The following is a 20221-nucleotide window of genomic DNA, read 5'->3' as shown; positions in this document are numbered from 1 at the left end:
ACCTACCCAGCAAAACTCAACATAATCCTTCAGGGGGAAAAGTGGACATTCAATGAAATAGAGGGCTTTCAAGCATTCCTAATGGAAAAACTGGAGCTGAATAGAAAATTTGACTTTCAAATCCAAAATTCAAAAGAAGCAAACAGCTTAGTAAGGAGATTGTGAGTACTTAGAAAAAGCAAGCAGAAATCATAGGGAACCAGCGTAAGTGCAAAATAAGTGTTATGCCAAAGCAACTTTATTTCATTGTCAATTTTTAACAAGGTTACCAGTATGGTAGATCACCAAAATGCCAGATATATACTGCATCTTGATTTCACCAAGATACTTAACAATCTCCACAATCTAACTACAACCTACCTTTCTAATCTTACCTCACATTACTTCCTCTTACACTGCACATTCTAAACAAATGGGATTCCATCCTCCATTCTCATTCTGTACTTTCCTTTCTCTATGCCTTTGCACATGCTTTTCCCCAAAGGAAGAAGGAGTCCCTTATTCAATATTCATCTGCTAAAATCTCTCCTTTTGAGGTTCAACTCAGCCTCTGAACTCTTAGGTGCCTGACCAGTGTTTTCAATTACCCATAGGACATCTACACCTGGATACACCCCACCAGCATCGTGAACTCATCATATCAAAGCCAATCTTAATTATTTTTCTACAAACCTATTCCTTCTTCTGACTCAACTACTGCTGTTAGTGGTACAATTCATTGTCTCCTGTGTTTACCTTTGACTTTTCCCTCTCCCTTATCTCCTACAATCAATAATTTCTCAGGTCCTATCTCCTCTAACACCATAGTATCTCTTGAATCTATGTCTTTTTTTTTTTATTACCATTGATACCACCCTAATACACATCTTGACTAGCATTTGCATAGATTATTGTAACAATCTAACCTGTTTCCAGCCTAAATTCCCTCCTCTAATCCAAGGACTCCAAGTTTATGAACCCAAGTTATGGGGACAATGGTGGTACCTTCTAGAGAAAAATCCAAGTTTAGAAGACAGAAAGGCTTAAAGGGGAAAGATGAGATCTAACTGCGCTATTGAGTTGAGGCTAGTTGAACAACTGAGAAGAGATAGTAATGTAGGATTTGAATTTATGAAACATCAGGGCTGCAAACTGAGGTGAACTGATCTCCCAGGAGCTGATGAGATCATCAAAAAAAAGTGTAGTGAGGAGAAAAGTTGGTCCAAAAAAGAGGTTTGAGAATTATGAACACTTTAGGGGCTGGGATAGGTAAAAAACTAACAAAGATGTCTGAGAGGGAATGACGGGTCAGAAAGACAGGAGGAAAAATAGGAGAGAAGAGTGTCAAAAGCTGCAGATGTCAAGGAATTTGAAGTCTGAGAAAGGGCTATTAGAGTTAGTAGCTAAGAGAATACTAACAACCTTGGGGAAAGCAGTTTCAGTAGACTAGTGGTTGGAAGCCTTACCTATAAGGAGTTGAGTTTAAGGTGACTAGTGGTGAGAAAGTGGAAGAACAACCAACTTTTTCTAGGGGCCTGGCAGTGAAAGGAGAGAGAGATAGAGGATGACAACTTGAGGAAATGGAAGGGTCAAATAAGGGTTTTTTTAAGGTTAGAGGAAGCATATTCAGAGGGGACAATGAATAGTGTCTGGAGCAGAGGTTATTTGATGAAAACAACAGAAAATAAGAATAAGTGTAGGGAGTAGAATGAAGGCCTTAAGGTTGGACTAAGATTTTAGACTTTATCCTATCAGACATTTAGGTTGAAGGTTTCTGAGCAGGGGAGATATGATGAAAACTGTATTAGGAAAATTAAACTAACAGTAATATACTAAATGAATTGAGAAGAGAGAGAATGGAAGTGGAAAATCCAGTTTATAGGCTTCTTTTATAGGTATAAACTTTTTGTCACAGCAAAAGAAAGGAAACAATGTAAATGTCCATTAAATTGGGTGATGGCTAAATTGGGTGAAAACAATGATAGTGTACCATAAGAAACAATGAATGTGCTGAATTCAGAGAAGTATGAGAAAACTTATATGAACAAACAGACTTAGGTATCAGAACCAGGAAAATAATGTACACAATGAAAATAGAAATGGAAAGAACAAAAAAATAAATAAAAGAAAAAAGAAACTAAAGATGTAATAATAATAATGGCCAAGCCTGACCCCACAGAAGGGATGAGAAAATGCCTGTCCTTTTCTCTTTCAGAGGCGGGGACTATGGATGGGGACCATAGCATAGATTCAAGTGACAGGCTGGTTAGGTTTGCTGACCTGCTTCTTTTTTTTTTTGTTACAAATGATGAATAATTGGATAAGGGAGTAGGGAAGAACATATTCAGAGACGGGTAATATAAAAATGAAAGATATCAATAAAAATTTTTTAAAAATCCAATTAATAATGTCTAGAATCAAGACAGCATGAGAGGCGTGCTACCACTCTAAATATCACCTGTCAATAACATCTGTACATAATTTCACATTTTTGTTGTTGTATGGTCAAGTCATGTCCAAGTCTTTGTGATGCCATTTGGGGTTTTCTTGGCAAAGGTACTGGAGTTGTTTGCCATTTCTTTCTCCAGCTCATTTTATAGATCAGGCAACTGAGGCAAACAGAGTTAAGTGACTTGACTAGGGTCACACGGGTAAGTTTCTGAGGCCAGATTTGAACTCAGGAACATGAGTCCCTGGCATTCCACCCACTGTGCCACCTAGCTGCCTCTTTACTTTCCCATAGTTATATATAAAAAATAGCTCAACACAAAATTATCAATGCCTGAGTAACAAGATTACAACTACATCAGTAACTATAGAAATGGCGACAAAGTCAAAGTAGTAATCAGAGGAAATTAGGTCCTCAGAAGCAGAGTCTAGAGCTTGGGCAGCTACAGCGCTAAAACAGGAAAAAAATTACCAATAGTGGAAGTACTAGAGTAAGTCAAACTAATGAAAGCACTTAGGGCTATCTAGAAGTAGAAGAGACCTTAGTCATCATCAATCTAGTTCAGCAGTTCTCAAACTTTTTGGTCTCAGGACCCCTTTACACTCTTAAAAGTGACTGTGAGGACCTCAAAGAGCTCATGTTTATGTAGGCTATATTTATCATATTAGAAATTTAAAACATTTTAATACTACTATCAAAATAGTTTTCACCTCATGACTGCCATGAAAGGCTCTCAGGGGCCCCTTTTGGTCCCTCTAAGAACCACTGATCTAGCCCAACCTCTTCATCTTTCACAGCTAAGAAAACTGGTACAGAGGGAAAGTGACTGATATTAAGAAGCAGAGTAAATAATCAAACTTGCCTTCCAATTCCCCTGGTTTTCCCTTATTGCAATATAAGCTCCATGACAGCAGGGACTGTCTTCATTATTACATTTGTATCCCCAGTGTTTAGCAGTGCCTGACACATAATGCTTTTTAACTCATTCATTCACTTACTCCTATTTTCAAGCCTGCATCAGACATTTTTCCCTTAGTTTAATCTAAACAGTTATATTAAATGCTTAACTAAATAAATATAATTACAGGCAGTTCCTTAATTACTAGGACAGACGAATGCCATTACTGACCCTGCCACTACTCTAGTACCTGCACCTCCAGTCCCCCCATTTTTTCTGAATCAGATATAACCTCAGTGTCACCAAGCTACACAGTGGTGCTGCTGGGAAGGTAGTGGGGTAAACAAAGGCCAAGTAGTGAAAAACCCTAAGACTTTTGAGAAAACTCTAGGTTCAGAAGTGAAAACACGGAAAAATAAAAGAATCCTGAGGAGTTTTCCTCTTGTCAATCAAATATCAAATAAGGCCAGTCAGTAAAATATAATGAAGCATTAAGGCTAGAGTCAAGATAATTGCATTCCAGCTCATCTTTAAACTATATGCCAGTGGACTTAACTTTGATTCCTAGCAGAAATCTAGAATGCATTATAAAACACCTAGTCATCATAGAGGGCCAATATGGCTTAATCAATAAATGGTTATGCCAATTTAACCCCATTTCATTTTTGGCGGCTCTTTTGTTATTAAACTGGCAGTTCAAAGTAATACCAGAAGAGATAGTTTAGCTCAATTTTTACATAGTATTTCAGAAAATCTCTCATCCTATTCTTACAGAAAAGGTAACGTGTGTCCTGGACAATAGTATAAAAACGATTTGGAACTGGTTACATGGCTGGAACCAAAGAGTTACCATTGATGGTTCAAGTTTGGAACATCTCTTTACAGGTCTTCAAACTGGATGACAATTTGTCTTGCATATTACATACAGGACATTTTTGCAGGTATGGGTTGGAGTAGACTACATCCGAGTTCCCTTGTAATTCTAAGATTCTTTAATTTGATAATTTCTAAGGTTCTTTCCCAGTTTTAAATCCTATCATCCCAAGATTATTTGATAGCCTCTGTACCCCAAATTATTTCTCATTAGTCTCAATTTTTTACTTTATTTTTGTTACATGTGAAAAGTTCTATCAGATTTATTGGGGTTAACAAGAGGTTGATCCTGTTATTAAATTCTCTCCTGAAGTTAAGCAGCTGCCATACATAATACCTTTGTATAAATTAGTTTTATTAGAAAACTTTCCTAACAACTAGAAGAGATCATCAGCCCTGAGAAAATGGCATTTTGAGTGGAAGAAAAAAAAGATTACAGTAGCTAGGGCAGAGAAAGACTCAAGTTGTCACTGAATTAAATTTTGGTAACACTGAACCTTGCTACTGGGAAAAAGGAAGCTTTTCTTCTCATTCTTCTTCTCTGTCCCACATGTCTACCCTCTAACTAACTTCAAAAATGCTCTGTTCTGAAAGTTAATCAGAAAATCAGCTATCTGAAATTTGGACTTTCTCCAAGTTAAGTTCTCAGGTTAGGCTACAAATCCTATTTAGCTCATGTAGCTAAATATAATGGCATTAATATTACTACAGAAACGAAATATCTTTTTTAATACAGTTACTACAAAAGAATTGAGGATTGCCAATTTGTAATTCTTTTTTTAAAAATTTTATTAATGTTTTGATTTTACCTTTACAAATATTTACAGATTAATCCCACATTTTGAGAGGCCTCATAACAAAATAAAACGAGTAAAACTACTGATAAAACGATCTCATCTGAAAGTGCACACATTCTATATCAGGAGTAAACCCTCAATCTATTTTTTAATTAACAGAAATCTATTTTCTTTCTCTCCTACTTCCCTAACCCATTAAATTTTTTTCTTTTAACAAATATCCAGTCAAGTAAAACTAATTCTCTCAATGGCTGTGTGTGCACATGTACATGTGTCTCCTATACTCTAAATGTCACCTCTATAATGTATTATCATGTTTTCATAATCAGTTCTGGAATCATGAAAGATCTTTGTACTGACCATAGTTCTTACAGCTTTCAATATTGTTTATTTTAGTGATGTTGCATAAATTGCTCTCTTGGTTCTGCTCATTTCATTCTTTGTCAGTTTATGAAAGATTTTGAAATCATTTTTATATTGATGTTATAATATGAATTGGTCTTTTGCTTATTTCATTCTGCATCAGTTCACATAAATTTAAGTCTTTTAATAATTAGCTCTTTCATCATTTCTTACAGTATAATAGCATCCCATCATATTCATATACCACAATTTATTTGGCCATTCTTGAATTGACAGGCATCCCTATAGTTTCCAGTTTTGGGGTTTTTTTGCCACTACAAAAAGAATTGTTATAAATATTTTTGTACATAAAGGGCAGTTTCTTCTTTATTTGATCTCTTTCGGGTACAGGTCTAGCAGTAATACAGATGAAATAAAAGACATGCACTCTTTAGTAACTTTTAGTGTATAATTACAAACTGCTTTATCAGATGGACATATCCATTCACAGTACCACCAAAAAGTGCATCAATGTGTGTTTTCCCATAGCCCTTCCAAAATTTCTTTGCCACTCCGATGTATGTGAGGCTGGATCTCAGAACTGATTTTAATTTGTTTCTCTGATTATGATTGGAAGTATTTTTTTATATAGCTATCATCTGGGTTTCTGTCCTTGAGTTCATATTCTTCCATTCATCAACTGAGGAATGGCTATTTTTCTCATATAACTGAATCTGTTCCTTAAATAATCTTGGAAATGAGAGACCTTTATCAGAGAAACTTGCTGCAAAGATTTTTTTTCCTAGTTAACTATATCCCTTTCAATCTTGGCTTTGCTAGATTTGTTTGTACAAAATGTAATCACAATTATCCATTTTATCTGTGATCCTCTCAATCCTTTGTTTGGTCAAGAACTTTTCTCCTATCCAAAGATCTAATAGATAGCTTTTCCCTTGTTTCTCTAATTTGTGACGTGACCTTTTATGTATCCATTTGGAGCTTATCTTAGAATAAGTGTGAGGTATTATTGGTCTAAATCTAAACATCGCTGTCCAATTTTCCCAGCAGTTTTTGTCAAAAAGTGAGTCTTCATCCTAGTAGCTGGTGTCTTTGTGTTTAAGTAAATACTAAGGTATTAGACATATTTGCTTCTGTAAGTGGTATACTTAATCTGTTCCACTGCATCAATCTATTTTTAACGAGTACCAATTCTTTGAATAATTATTGCTTTGTAGTATAGTTTGGTGCAATGAATATGTGCTTGGACAGAATTTGGGAGATAGTGGATGATAGAAGGGCCTGGTGTGCTAAGGTCCACAGGGTCACAAAGAGTCGGATGTGACAAAACAACTGAACAACAGTGTAGTTTCACAGCTGGCACTACTAGGCTCCCTTTCCATTTCTTTTCATTATTTCTCTTGATATTCTTGATTTTTAAAATCCATATAAATATATTACTTTTCTTAGTTCTATAAAGAAATTCTTTGGTAGTTTGGTATGGCATTGAAAAAGCAAATTAACTGAGGCAATACTGTCATTTTTATTATACAGGGTCATCCTACCCATAACCAATTAATATTTTTCCATTAATTTATGCCTTTCTGTAAATGGTTGACTATACTTCTATTAACACAGTTCTTGTACTTACCTTGGAAAGTAGACTCCCAAGTATTTTATATTTCCTGTAATAATTTTAAATCAAGTTTCTCTTTTTATTTCTTCCAGCTAGTTTTATTGGCATTACATAGAAATGCTAATAATCTGTGTAGATTTCCATTATAACACACAAGTCTGAGGAAGCTATTACTTTAGTTAACTTTAGTTGCCCATTTCGTATTCTTTAAGTATTCCATCTTATTTGCCAAAAGTGATAATTTTGCTATCATCTTTACCCATGGTTATTCCTTCATTTCCTTTTTCTTTTCTTATTACTACAGCTAGCATTTCTTGTACTATATCAAACAAAAGAGGTGATAAGGAATATCCTTATTTCACCTGTGAATTTATTGGGGTTTTTTCTGTTTGTTTGTTTTTGCTTTTAGGCAATTGGGGTTAAGTGACTTGCCCAGGGTCACACAGTTAGTAAGTGTCAAGTGTTTGGTCTGAGGCCAGATTTGAACTCAGATCATCCTGACTTCAGGGCCGGTGCCCTATCCACTGCGACACCTAGCTGCCCCACCTGTGAATTTATTGGAAAGGATTCTAGCTTATTAAAAAAAAAAACCGGGACCAGATGGATTTACAAGTGAATTCTATACAACATTCAAAGAGTCCTTATAGTACATAAATTGTTTGCAAAAATGGCAAAAAAAGAGATCCTACCAAATTTCCTTCTATGATACAGATACAGTCTTTATTCATAAACCAGGGAAGAAAACTATTGATTTGTAATGAACACAGATGCAAAATTTTAAATAAAATATTAGCTAAAGAGATTAAAACAACATATCACAAAGATCACACACTGTGACCAGGATGGGTTCACACCAGGAATTCAGGATTAATTTAATATTAGGAAAACAATGAACTTAGCCAACCATATGAATAACAAGATAACCAAAAAAGTGATTATATCAAAAGATGAAGACAAAGCTTTTGACAATACAAGATCCATTTCTATTACAAACACCAACTTCCAATTCCAGAATCACATTTCCTTCTGCTATAGCCTCAGCAATTGGAGCTGGGATTCTTCCAGTTCCAGACAGCTTTCTTGGAAGGATAAAAGTAGGGAGAATACAAGGATATCACTATTAAGCCTATACCTCAAAAAAGATCAGAGGGGGAGCAAAATACCTACACATACAAAAACACAGCAGCTCCTTTCTTTGCGTGTGTGGCAAAGACCTGGAAATTAAGGGGGTCAATTTTGACAGCAAGCCAGGATCAGCTCCAGCCACTAGTGAGTGTGAAGGGTAATAGCTCTAACAGAGAGTTGGATTAATTTTGGCAGAAAGGAAGTAAAAGGAAATAGACAGCAACAGGGAAAGGACAGTATTTTTTGGTTATACCAGTCAGGGAGGTGAATTCCCAGGTAGATTAACTATTCTTTTGTAAGAAATGTTTTTAAGTTATGGACTGCTTGCATAGGTGAAACATATTTTTGTAGCCTAACCTAAACATCATTTTTAACATTGGAAAAATTTATCCCAAGTTCCAAAAAACTCACTCACAAATGGAATCAGATAATTTGGAAATTGGAAGGGACTATAACAGCCATCTAGTAGAATACAAACCACTGCCCTGAATATAAAATTCAGTATAATATTCTTACCAAACAAAATGTAGAAAATGAAAGCCAAAAGTGGAAAATAAAAGTCATAAGGAAATAAAGCATTGCCTACCATTGTTTTTAATGAAATCAAAATGCAAAAATGTTTCAGCACAAAATACTGATTTTAAAACACATCGGACCAAAGAGGACTATGTCACTTTTACAGCATGTTTTAGAAAAAGAAAATAACCTTATTAGGTCTCCCACTATGTATGTTTTTTAAAAATTTAAGTGTCTATTACATATGTCTATTATATATAGATGGTCCACCTTTGAAGAACACCTTAAGAAATTATCAAGAACCTCTATGACTGAAAAGGGAAATGACCAGTTATGTAGGAAGAATGAGACAGTCCAAGCGGTACATTTGAGAAATGAAAATAATGGGAGGAAAACTTCCAGTATATTACTTGGACAAACTCCAATAGATTTATGGAAAGGCAAGAATTCATCATTTCAGAAAGCACTGATTGAGCACCTACTATACATTGGATACTATGCTACTGGGAAAACAACAGACAAAAAAATAAAACTGCCAAAATTCAATTGACAGGGAACAAGTACAGAGACAAAAATCTAAAAGGATGAAAAGAAATGGCAGGGCTGCAGTCTTCACAGGTGAAAGTGAAATCACGAACACTGATTTCAGCAGCATCATACCATATAAATCAACTGATCTTTAAGTGCTTAATCATGGACTCACTGAAAAACCTAACCTACCTAAACTATTCGGCCAGACGAATCCCCAAAGTAAGCTAGTTCCTAAAGACATTAATTACTTTGGGCAGCAGAGCAATAATTCACAAACTAAATTATACTTTACCAGAGCTTCTTAAACTTTTTCCATTTGCGACCTTTTCACTGCTTCTTAAACCGTGGGTTGCAACCCCACATGTGTAAGAACCACTGCACAGTTCAGTACACTACTATATTTAGTCTCTACCACCAACTGTTTAGCCCTCCATTGTGGCTCTCAGAAGTCCTGAACTCAAATCCTAACTTGTTCAATTATTACCTTGCAAGTTTAGACAAAGTTACTTCATCTCTATGACACTTTCCTCACAGGTAAAATGAAAGGGCTGGACTGGATCACCTTAAGGTACATGGCTCCAAAACATGGAAGAGGAACTGAGAGTGAGAAGAACAAGAAGGGGAAAGGTAAAATGGGTCTGGACCTGCAAAACACCATACAGAAGAAAATCTACTTGAAGTTATTTAAACAGCTAAATTATCTACAGAAACACTAAATAGTTTTATTTTGCAAAAGTTCATTAAGTAATATTTATGTTGATATATAAGTTTCCTTTTTAAAAAAAGCATTTTAAAAACATTAAAGGAAATACTTAAGATTACAGGTGCTGTTTCTCTAAACTAGGTTTTTCTTTAAGAATTTTATAACAAACTGTTTATAATACCAACACTTATGGCCATGGAATAGTAATAACAGTGATCATAGCTAACATTTATATAGCACTATGTGACCAGCAATGTGTTATTAAGTGCTTTAAAATGATTGTCTCATTTGATCCTCACAACAACACTATGCTATTATTGTCTCCATTTCACAGATGAAGAAACTGAGGCAGAGAGGGGTTATAAATTACTTGCCCCAGGGTCACACAGCTAAAAAGTGAGGTGGAATTTGAACTCCAGTATTCCTGACTCCAAGGCCCACTATGCTACCTAGCTGCCACAAATCCACTGCAAATTAACAGACATGATCAAATTTTTCTCTGAAATTAGCTTGCCAAAGCTTTAGTTACTATTTAAAAGAGTAAAATAAATAAAAATGACAGTAAATTCATATTGCTTAATCAATTTGCACAACAGAGCTCTACTTAACTTAATCCTGCTGTCCCTTTGATTCTTATCATCTCTACTTCTGATTGCTCTTCAAGTTTTTCTATCCTCCAATTCTCTACTTCATGATACACTAGCCACGTCAAATAAGCCATAAACCAACATCTAATCCTCTTGTAGATTATAGTTATAGGAACAAAAATTTATTTTGTAACACAACTAATCATCCCCTTAACTTTCTACTTTGTCACTTACTTTTGGGTTTCCTCAAAGCTAGGTAAACCTAATTCAAATTTATTTTTAATCTGTCATCATTTCTATGAGATTCTAAATTGTAGGGCAAATATCAACACAATGCATTTAATGGGTATGAAAAATATGTACTCATTTTAACTTTTTATTCATGTTATCTTCCTAATATTATTTTCTCCCTATAAATTTTTTCAGTGATATTTAAAATGTAGAAATATTGACTCAACCATAGCTGACTCTCCTTTGCATACTTCAGATTTAACAGCTCATAAAAATTACTTTAAAGAAATGTAGATATAGATATACATATGTATACTATATATACATATATGAAATCATGTAGCCACAGGACTGAAAGGTATCTGTAATGGTTAGTTTCAATTTACCCAGGGCCATATTTATACCATCATGGACAGATGAGAGTCTGTCCTTTTTAATAATTTTGAGAGGAAAATTCCAAAATAAGCTTTTATCTAACCTAAATCCATTAAACTGTAGTTTAAGTTAAACTTTCTTTAAATTCACCCTTAATAGGAATAAGAATCAATGTCCTCTGCTGGCTGTGTCTCTCTCTGTCTCTCTCTAGCTCTAGAATATGAGGTACTTTACTATCTTTTCTCCGTGGACCTTCCTTTCCAATCCATCAATGAACTTTATGATGCTTTTCTGAAACTTCACTGAGTCTTCCATTATCCCCTCAATTTATGAAGCCCAGAACTGGTCTTAGTAGCATAAGCATCTAATTCAGTATTCAACTTTTTTGTCATGGACCTTTTCGGCAGTCTGGTAAAATCTACAGACCCTTTCTCAGAATGGTTAATAAAAAAAAATTTCATAATTGAAGGAAAGGCTAAATTTCAGCTAGAGGTCACTGAAAATGAACTAATTTTTTTCCCCATTACAATTCCAAACTCCATGAAATCTATACAGGTGACTATAGACTCTAGGTTAAGCAGCTTTGGTCTAAATAGTATTGAGTATAATTAAAGAGCCTACAAATATCCTACTTGTCTTTCTCTGCTTTTGCTTGAATACAAGTGATGAATGTCTACAATTCACACCATGGTCTTATGTAATTTGATCTCTTTTGTTGGTACACACTTAAAACTTTCCGAATGTGTTTAAAAAGTTAAAATTTGACCTTAGGTTTACATTGTAGAGTTTTAAGGAAATTTTAAAATTTATGCCAGAATTTGAAGACATTCATTATGGCACACCACCTTATTCTACACATGTCAACCAAACTTGTTCCAAAGGGCCAACTGCTTCCAAAGGGTCAATTCTTCAAATTATTTAAAGCTCTTTACTAAGTACTATTTTTCTGCTCCAGTTTACATGGTGACAGAGGAAATGCAGTATTTGAAGCTTTCAAAGAGTTTTACATCATCTTAAAGCAGTAGAGTCTCAATAAGGCACTAAAAATAACCTCATAATCAAAACATGAATATTAATTTATTACATTTAAGATATTTGTCCAAGAGGCTAGGCATCTAAAGTAGTCTGATCTACTTCTATTAGGAAATCTATCTGATGTTCAAACAGCTAAAATCTCCATGGAGATATAAGCAGTTTTCTTTCATAATAGTTTAAATAATCTCTATGTTAATATAATTTTTCTTAAAAATAAATATATTTTAAACATTATACTAAAAAGAAAGTACTTAAGGTAGGAAAGGCTATCTAAATTCTACTTATTGCTATTAAATAAAAATTTTATAACAAACTTTTGTTCTGGCTATAAAAGGTGTTATTGATCTGCAGAAAACCTAGCTTTGCTTACACATCTTCTTAACTGAGGTGTGGACTGCTAAATACTTTTAAGTTTTTTTTTTAAATTTTATTTTCAGTTCTACATTTTCTCCCTCCCTTCACCTCCTCTATAAAGTAGTTTTTCCACCATAGAACTCAGTTTTTAATTCTCACATTCTCAAATACACATAAAAGAGAATGCATAGAGCTTTAAGGTTTATAAGGCACTTTATGTATTTTATTTCACTTGATTCTCACAACTCTGTGACTTATGTGCTATTATTATCTGTATTTTACAAAAGAAGAAACTGAGGCTTAGAGAGTAAGTTTGCTTGGCCAGGGTCACAAAGCTAGAAACGTCTGAATAAATCAAAACAGTCAATGAATAAATAGTCAAACAAAAAGCTCAGTCCCAAAACTGTTAAGTGCCTTTATTTAATTAAACTAATGATGAATATATCTGATGAATATATCCCTAATATCCAGTAGAGAAAACAGAGGAATGAAGTCTTTACTATTTTTCTCCACATTGAAAGTTAAGGAAGAAAAAACAAAATCACCCACAAACTCTTGCATTCTGTATAAAACTTTATTTTTTTAATGTTTCACAAGCACTTAACATGTATTTTTTGGCTAGAGATTTAAATATGACTATAATCAATTACCATTAGAAAATGTTTAGAGGAGATTACACATAACTTTAAATAGCTTAAACTTTAAAGATACAAAGGATTATTTTGACAAATGACAATTTAAAAAGTGTTTTTTAATATGGCAAATAGCAAATCTGACCTTTTCAAGTGGCTTTCCCATTGAGTTTCCAATTAGTTTCCAATCATTCAAGACTTCTTCAACTTTTGAAATAAACCTAGGAGGGAAAAAAAATACTTTCCAAACATGTCACCCAGAATACTTAACTCTGCTTTAAAAAGAGAAAGAATTCTTAAATTAAGACACCATTTAGTTACCTAAAAGAGTCTAATCCTGTTATACTGACTAAAGGATGAGGAAAATGGGGCATGAAGATATTAAACAAATTCCCCTAAACCACTAATTCTTAGACCCTTGGTTTCTACTACATTGCTAAGCATACCTAAAGTATTCCTTTCTCATAGAAACAAAAATGAAAGGATAATCTATTTATCTTTGTGGAAGCAATGATCAATTTACTGAGATCTCCCTTATTAATCTCTCAGCTTCACAATTAACGTGTGTGTGTGCGTGCGCGCGCGCGCGAGAGAGAGAGAGAGAGAGAGAGAGAGAGAGAGAGAGAGAGAGAGAGAGAGAGACAGTGTGTGTGTAAAGTCAGTTGCCAAATCTTGTGTTTCTACAGCCACAATTTTCTTGCATCTATTTTCTTCTCACTATTCATACACACACTAGGACCTCATCACTTCTAACCTGGATTACTGAAATAGCCTAATTAGTTTTCTCTCCTCAAGTCTTCCCCTACTCCAGTCTGTACTCCACACAGCTGCCAAAGTGTTCCTTAAGTACAAGTCATTCTCTCTCACTTCCCTACTCCAGCTCCAAAGATTGCTAACTGCCTCTGGGATAAAATATAAACTCCAGTTTGGCTTCTACAGCCTTTTTTCAATCTGGCCCTATCTTCCCACACTCTACAGTCTAGCCAAACAGGCCCAACCAGTTCCTCACAAAGCTAATTCAATTTAAAATTCAATTTCAATTCAAATTAAACTAATTTCAATTTAAAAAAATAAATGTATGCCTTGGATTTAAACACTGAACTACCTAACCTAACCTCAATTATCTACTAAATAACCAGATCTCCAGAAGTTAGTATTAATTTCTGACCAGCAACAAGCACAATACCAGCAATACCAGCAAATGGACATCGCTCTCAATACCCAAAGATCAGTGGCGGTAAATAAATTTACTTTACAAAACTGGAGCAAAATGATGATTATGAAGAATAAGATTAGGAAAAAAGTAAATGCTTTCATCAATGGAGACCTGAAAAAAGTTAAAGTCTAAAAGCCCAAGCTTAGAAAAACATAAATGCTTTTTAATTGAACATGTATGATGCAATACTGCATTGAGCTAAAATCTATTGTTGAGAAAAGCACAGAACTGAACAAAATTATAATTTAAGACATCAAGTTTTCTACTCCAGTGAACTCTGTATGTGTGCGTACATATATATGACTGCATTTCTGACATAAAGCAGTAATGAATGACAAGCTCTAGGTTAGTTTGTCACCAGAATGTGGTTGTCTCCTTGTGAAAAGATTATTGGTCATGATTAATGTTGATTCTAAGCTCATGATTCAGGTAACTGAAAAAACATAAATTGACTTCCTTCAAAACAAAGACTAACAAGCATGCAAAATAAAAATAATGAAAAATGAATCAGAATTAATAGTATGGAAATCAATAAATGTAGTAACAGTAAAAACTTTTAAAATGTCATTTATAATCATTCTAGCTATATTTAGTTTCTGAAAAATGTAGACTATAAATTTCAAAAACAAGATATCTGAAAAGAAAAATAAAAAACAATTTCCTCAGTTCTTCCCCTAAAAAGAAGGTATGTGCTTCTATTTAACCTTTAAAAAAATACACACTCAACAATCAATCAAGAAGCGTTAAGTGTCTACAATGTCTGAGGCACTATGCTAAATTCTAAGGCATATATGCCCTATAAGGTTTTGGGGTTTTTTTTGGCAGGGGGCCTAGGCAATGGGGTTAAGTGACTTGCCCAGGGTCACACGGCAAGTATCAAGTGCCTGAGGCTGGATTTGAACTCAGGTCCTCCTGACTACAGGGCCAGTCCTCTATCCACTGAGCCACCCAGCTGCCCAGCCCTATAAGTTTTAAGAGGAAAATAATCACTCAAAACTTAATCTCAAGGACAGAAAAAAGTCTTTACTTCTTAATGGACATACATTTCCTAAATACTTAAAAATTTCAATTTTATGCTAAGTTTCACTATGAAAATCAAAAGCAAATTTCTTACTATAAGCTCATAACTTAATGTCCATACTTTTAAGACAAGGTTAGTTTTTTTCTATATAAGTACCAAAATGGTCTAATAAATCAGCAAAAGGCAATTTATAGTATATTTTCTTGGGGAAATATTTTCATTCTTTTTAAATGACAAGTGATTTCCATTTCTAAATCTTTACCTCCAGGCCGGGACAACTTGGCATGGATATTCCATCATTTTAAATTCAACTTAAAATCTTTCCATTCTCTAGCCCTTTACCAAAAGTTGCCTTTCCAACCATCACATTTTTCCATCAATGGCACCACCATTCAAGTCATGAAACCTTGGCTGCATCTTTGAGTCCTTAGACTTCCAGATTCTATGTCCAATCTGTAAACAAATCTTCACTTCACAAACATTTAAGTACCTGCTTTGTGTCAAACACAAACATAAAGACAAAAATTAAAGTCCCAACACTCAAGAAGGGCATATTCTATTTGAGGGAAATACATTTCCCACTAGTCCATTTATCCTGCCACCAGCCTGGCACAGTTTCCAGTTATGCAACAACCTCTTGAAGCTGGTGCCCTTACCTCTCCAGTTCCTTTCTTCCTCCAATGTAATCTTCATATCACTGCAAAACAATCTCCCTACAACACCTTTTTCATACTATTATGGCACAGATCAAAAACCTGCAAAGACTCCCATTGCCTACATTCTTTAAATGGTTTAAAAAACCTTCTATAATCTAGTTCTACCCTATTCAACTTTATTTATCACTTCTCTCCAATAAGGTAACTTCTGTTCCAGTAAAGCAGGTGTCCTTATTACCCCAGCTCCCCAAATCTCAGGTTCCATCTCCTCTCCCTATCCAAATCTCAGGTTCCATCTCCTCTCCCTATCCAAATCTCAGGTTCCATCTCCTCTCCCTATCCAAATCTCATCCATTGTTCAAGTTTCATCTTCATTTTTTTTCCTAATAACTGCTGCACATAATCATTTTTTTTGCATTTCTACTAAGCACTCCATAGTTTAAACTTCCTGCATACGTTTTCTTTCCTTAAAGGTCTACATGATGCAGAAGTGACCCCGGATTTTTTTTTCCAAAGGACAAAAATGCCCCAGCAGATTCTACCCAAGCTGGAAAGGCAAGATTACTGGGGTGGGGGACAGGGGACAGCAATAACGACACTGTCTACCTGTGATCTGAGGATTAGCCTGGCTAAATTCAGAAACTAACTTATCACCAGGTTGTTCAAAAGGTAATGAATTTTTTACCCACATCGAGTCTCAAAGACCACCTGCTGAACTGCACATGGGTTATGACTTGCATTAGTAAAAAGTGAAATATTTGTATTTTACTCTAATTTCTCCAAATACATCATACACTTTTGATTCTACAGATCATGCTTTGTGCTTCTCTCTTCCCTCAATATTATTTAGTGTGGGTCGGATATACCATAAAAACTCAATAAATGACTGATGTCTTTCTGACTTCCATTTTGGAGGCATCCCACACAACATTCTAGGACAGATTATTAGCATTTGATTCAAGACTAATGCCAGCTCACCAGTAATTTTCATCCTCTCTCCTAACCAACAGTTCTAGAAACGTTGCATCAAGATTAAAACTGAAAGCAAGTAAGGAAAAAAAACCCCTTTTTTAAATATGTAACAGGGAACAGATAAATTCCCTAACCTGAACCAAACGAAAGCTACTCACAAAATCAACCTTCCAAATGTTTCAGTAACACAAGAGTTAGGTCCCAACTGTTTATTGGGATTTAACATGAGCAAAAGCAAAAGGACCAGGAGCAGCAACAGCCAACAGCAGCAGCAGCAGCAACAGGAAGGACAAAGGTACTTTATCCATAGCTGCATGAGAACTTGAAATCAAAGGAAAGCATTCAGCAAGCAAGACTGCAGGATTTTAAGGTCATTCTGAATCCCCTGAAAGGGAAAAAAAAAATCCAACAGTCATCTGAAGAAGTCCACCTCCTCCTGCAAAAGGCATACCAAAAGGAAATAAGAATAACAATTATATACAATTAACAAAGTACTTTCTTCACAAAAATTCTGTGAGGCAGGTAGTATGAGAATTAACAGCCCCATTATAGACGAGGAAACTGAGGTGCAGTAACCTGCTTGGGTCACAAAGGGTTTGGATTTAAAGTTCAGCACTCAACACACCACTCTGAAAAGCAATATGGGATTATAAATTTGAATAAAATGAGTTTTGAATGAAAAATAAAATAGCCACAGGGTAATTTACGAAACTGCAAATGTCAAAACAAGGGGAGCTATGGGCTAATTGAGAGGCTATAGAGGTAGGCAAGAAGGATCACAAAGAGATTTCGGGCTCGAAGGAATCTTAAGAGGCATCTAGTTATTTCCACATTTTTGCAGATGAAACAACGGGGAGGTTAAGTGACTTGCGCCAGGTAATGTAAGTAACAAGTGAGATTCCAAACAGGAAGTTCCTTCTAACTCCCAAAGTGGCCCAGCTGGAAGGAAGAAAGGCTTGCAGAGGAGGGTGTACGGGGTGAGAGGAGGAGGGAGGAGCAGCCTGCAAAGAGGCGGGTTTGGGGAGGAGGGGGTGTAGGGTACAGAGGAGCAAGGTCAGGAGTGGAGTGGGGTTTGAAAGGAGGGGAGGGGGCAGCCCGGGAGGAGCCTGGGGCGGGGTAAAGGGGATGGAAGGAGGGGGAACAGGAGGGCCAGAAGGGTGGGGGGTGGCCTTAGGGGGCAGGGAGGGCGCGGAGAAGCCGCGGGGCCGGAGCGGCGACTCACTCACCTTTCCCACTCGGAGGCGGTGGTGAAGTCCGTGATCTCAAACACCTCGGACTCGGGCTGCGGGAAGAAAAACACAGAGAGGTTGATCCCCGGGGAGCTGATACAGCCTGGGGGACTCGGGGAAGGGCAGGGGACCGAGGCAGGGGGGGCAGAGGCCTCACCTCACTGTCGGCCGCCATCTTGGGGAAGCTGTCCAGGGCCGGGGGGGGGGAGCGGGGAGAGAAGAGACCTGGCGCGAAGGCTGCCGGGAAGGGGGCGGGGGCGACTGGGCGGCACACTGGGGCGGGTAGGGAAGCGAACGGGGTCAGATACGGGCCCCCCCCCCCGGCTAATTAGCAGTTTGGAGAATAGTTGCGTTGTGGCGGGATGGATGGGCTTGCTGTCAAAACGGTTGCCCAGGCCTGGAGGCCCAGAGAGCCTTCATTAGGGCTTCTCTGGCTGCCCCCAGTCACTTATTTTTGAAGGGATTCGAGATTTCAGGGCCCGCCAGACCCGTGCCCATGATTTCCACATCCTGAATGGACAGAAGAAACTTCACATAGAGATCTGCTGGGGAGGGGAGTGTGGAACAAAAGATTAGGGAGGAAACTGGATAAGGCCATGACAAAAAGAAATGCCTGTGCAGATCACTTCCGCTATATGTGCCTGACCTGTAACAAGTGCTTAATAAATGCTTTTTAATGCTTGTTTAATGAGAGGACTCTTCAAGTTTTGGAGCTAGAAGGGATCAGCCAGTCCAACACCTTCGTGTTGCATGAGGAAACTGAAGGGTGGTGCTCCTTACTGTTTGTGTGATGTGGGCACGCCACTGGCGTCAGTGTCCTCCTGTTGTAAAATGAGTGGGTTGAATAGGTAACATGTATTACCCTTGATGTATTGTTTTACTTGACAAGAGTTTGTTATTTGGTATGAGCTTAGAGTTCTGTCACAGTTTCTGGGACATACAAATAAAAAAACATGGTGCCAGTACACCACTGATGGGCTGGCAGATGTTTAGAAACCAGCTTTCTAAAATCTCAGGACACACTTTTAAGTTTAATCTGCATTATTAACATTTTCTCCGTCACTTAAATCTAGACAATAAAATCATGCTGTGATTTGCATTGTTTGATGATTTCCAGATATAAATGCTTACACTGAAAACCATTGACTCTAACCCAAAAACAATGAGTAAATTCAGTTTAAAAAAAATAAGTTGGTCAAACCAGTAACTTGGTGTCATTTGGAGTAAACAAAGGAGAAGTTCACTGAACTTTTCACTTTTTGGAGCAGTCTTGTGTTAAGATATAGAATTCAATAAATATTTTAAGCACCTACCATGTGCCAGGTACTGGAGATTCAAATAGGAAGGATTAAATAATCCCTTCTCTCAAATAGCTTACTTGGTGGCCTGTTGGGAGGTGGCTCTCCTTATCTCTTATTATGTTACATCAGGCTCTCTTCAGCTCTCCTAGTTCATTACTGGTATGTGAAACGTATCCTCTGTCCGAGTCTTACTTTCAGGCAGTCTACATCTGCCTTTTAGGTTTCTTACCCTGAAGTATCATGGGTATTTGTTACTGGCTGAGATTCCCACTGGCTGTTTTCCCTCTCCTCCAACTCCGACTTTAGGGTGTCAATGACTAGAATCACAGTTCCATTTAACCATTTAACATTGGATTCACTTTTACAGATGGATATTTACTTCATAGTTAATTGCAACAAATGCACAAACATTTCCCTGAACACCTTGGGGGCATCATCTCCATTTTGGTGGTTGAAGAGAAAGTTCAAACTCACAATTTAGCTCAGTTCTTAAAGAGCATTGGTCAAACCAAATTTACATCCAAAGCCAGAATCTCTCTGGCTTCTACTAGGCTAGAGTTCTGGACCTTTGTTCCTTAAGGTGTTGCTGCTAAGCTGGCTACTACAGCCAGCCTGGATTCCTGTATTCACTCTGGGCTCAGATCAGAGACTCTATTCCCTGTGCCTAGAAAGAACACAAATGACCAAAAGGGCCAAAACTCAGGCCTATTTCTTGGGGAGCTGTATGGCCTTGGGAAAGAGGCAGAGGCCACACAGCTGGTCCCCT

General features: G+C 36.6%; 1 protein-coding gene across 3 annotated transcripts in view; it reads right to left on the bottom strand.

The window, feature by feature from the left end:
* Positions 1–18353, bottom strand: part of RAB3GAP1 (RAB3 GTPase activating protein catalytic subunit 1) — a 96620-nt gene extending 78267 nt beyond the window's left edge. For 2 of the 3 annotated variants that reach the window (XM_021009434.2, XM_021009435.2), the window contains exons 1-3: positions 18312–18353; positions 18152–18207; positions 13206–13281 (exon numbers count right to left, since the gene is read on the bottom strand). In XM_021009434.2, the coding sequence (XP_020865093.1) occupies positions 13206–13281; positions 18152–18207; positions 18312–18329 (150 nt within the window). In that variant the 5' untranslated portion in view covers positions 18330–18353. Of the gene's footprint in view, positions 1–9627; positions 9741–13205; positions 13284–18151; positions 18208–18311 lie in introns of those variants that run through there. The other variant, XM_021009436.2, reaches the window with a different exon arrangement.
* Positions 18354–20221: the final 1868 nt, after the last annotated feature.

The sequence above is a fragment of the Phascolarctos cinereus genome, unplaced genomic scaffold (genome assembly GCF_003287225.1).
Source record: "Phascolarctos cinereus isolate Bilbo 61053 unplaced genomic scaffold, phaCin_HiC Scaffold_726;HRSCAF=1367, whole genome shotgun sequence".
In the NCBI taxonomy this organism is placed as follows: Eukaryota; Metazoa; Chordata; class Mammalia; order Diprotodontia; family Phascolarctidae; genus Phascolarctos; species Phascolarctos cinereus.
The sequence above is the reverse complement of the archived record's forward strand: the minus strand, read 5'-3'. Positions and strand labels throughout refer to the sequence as shown.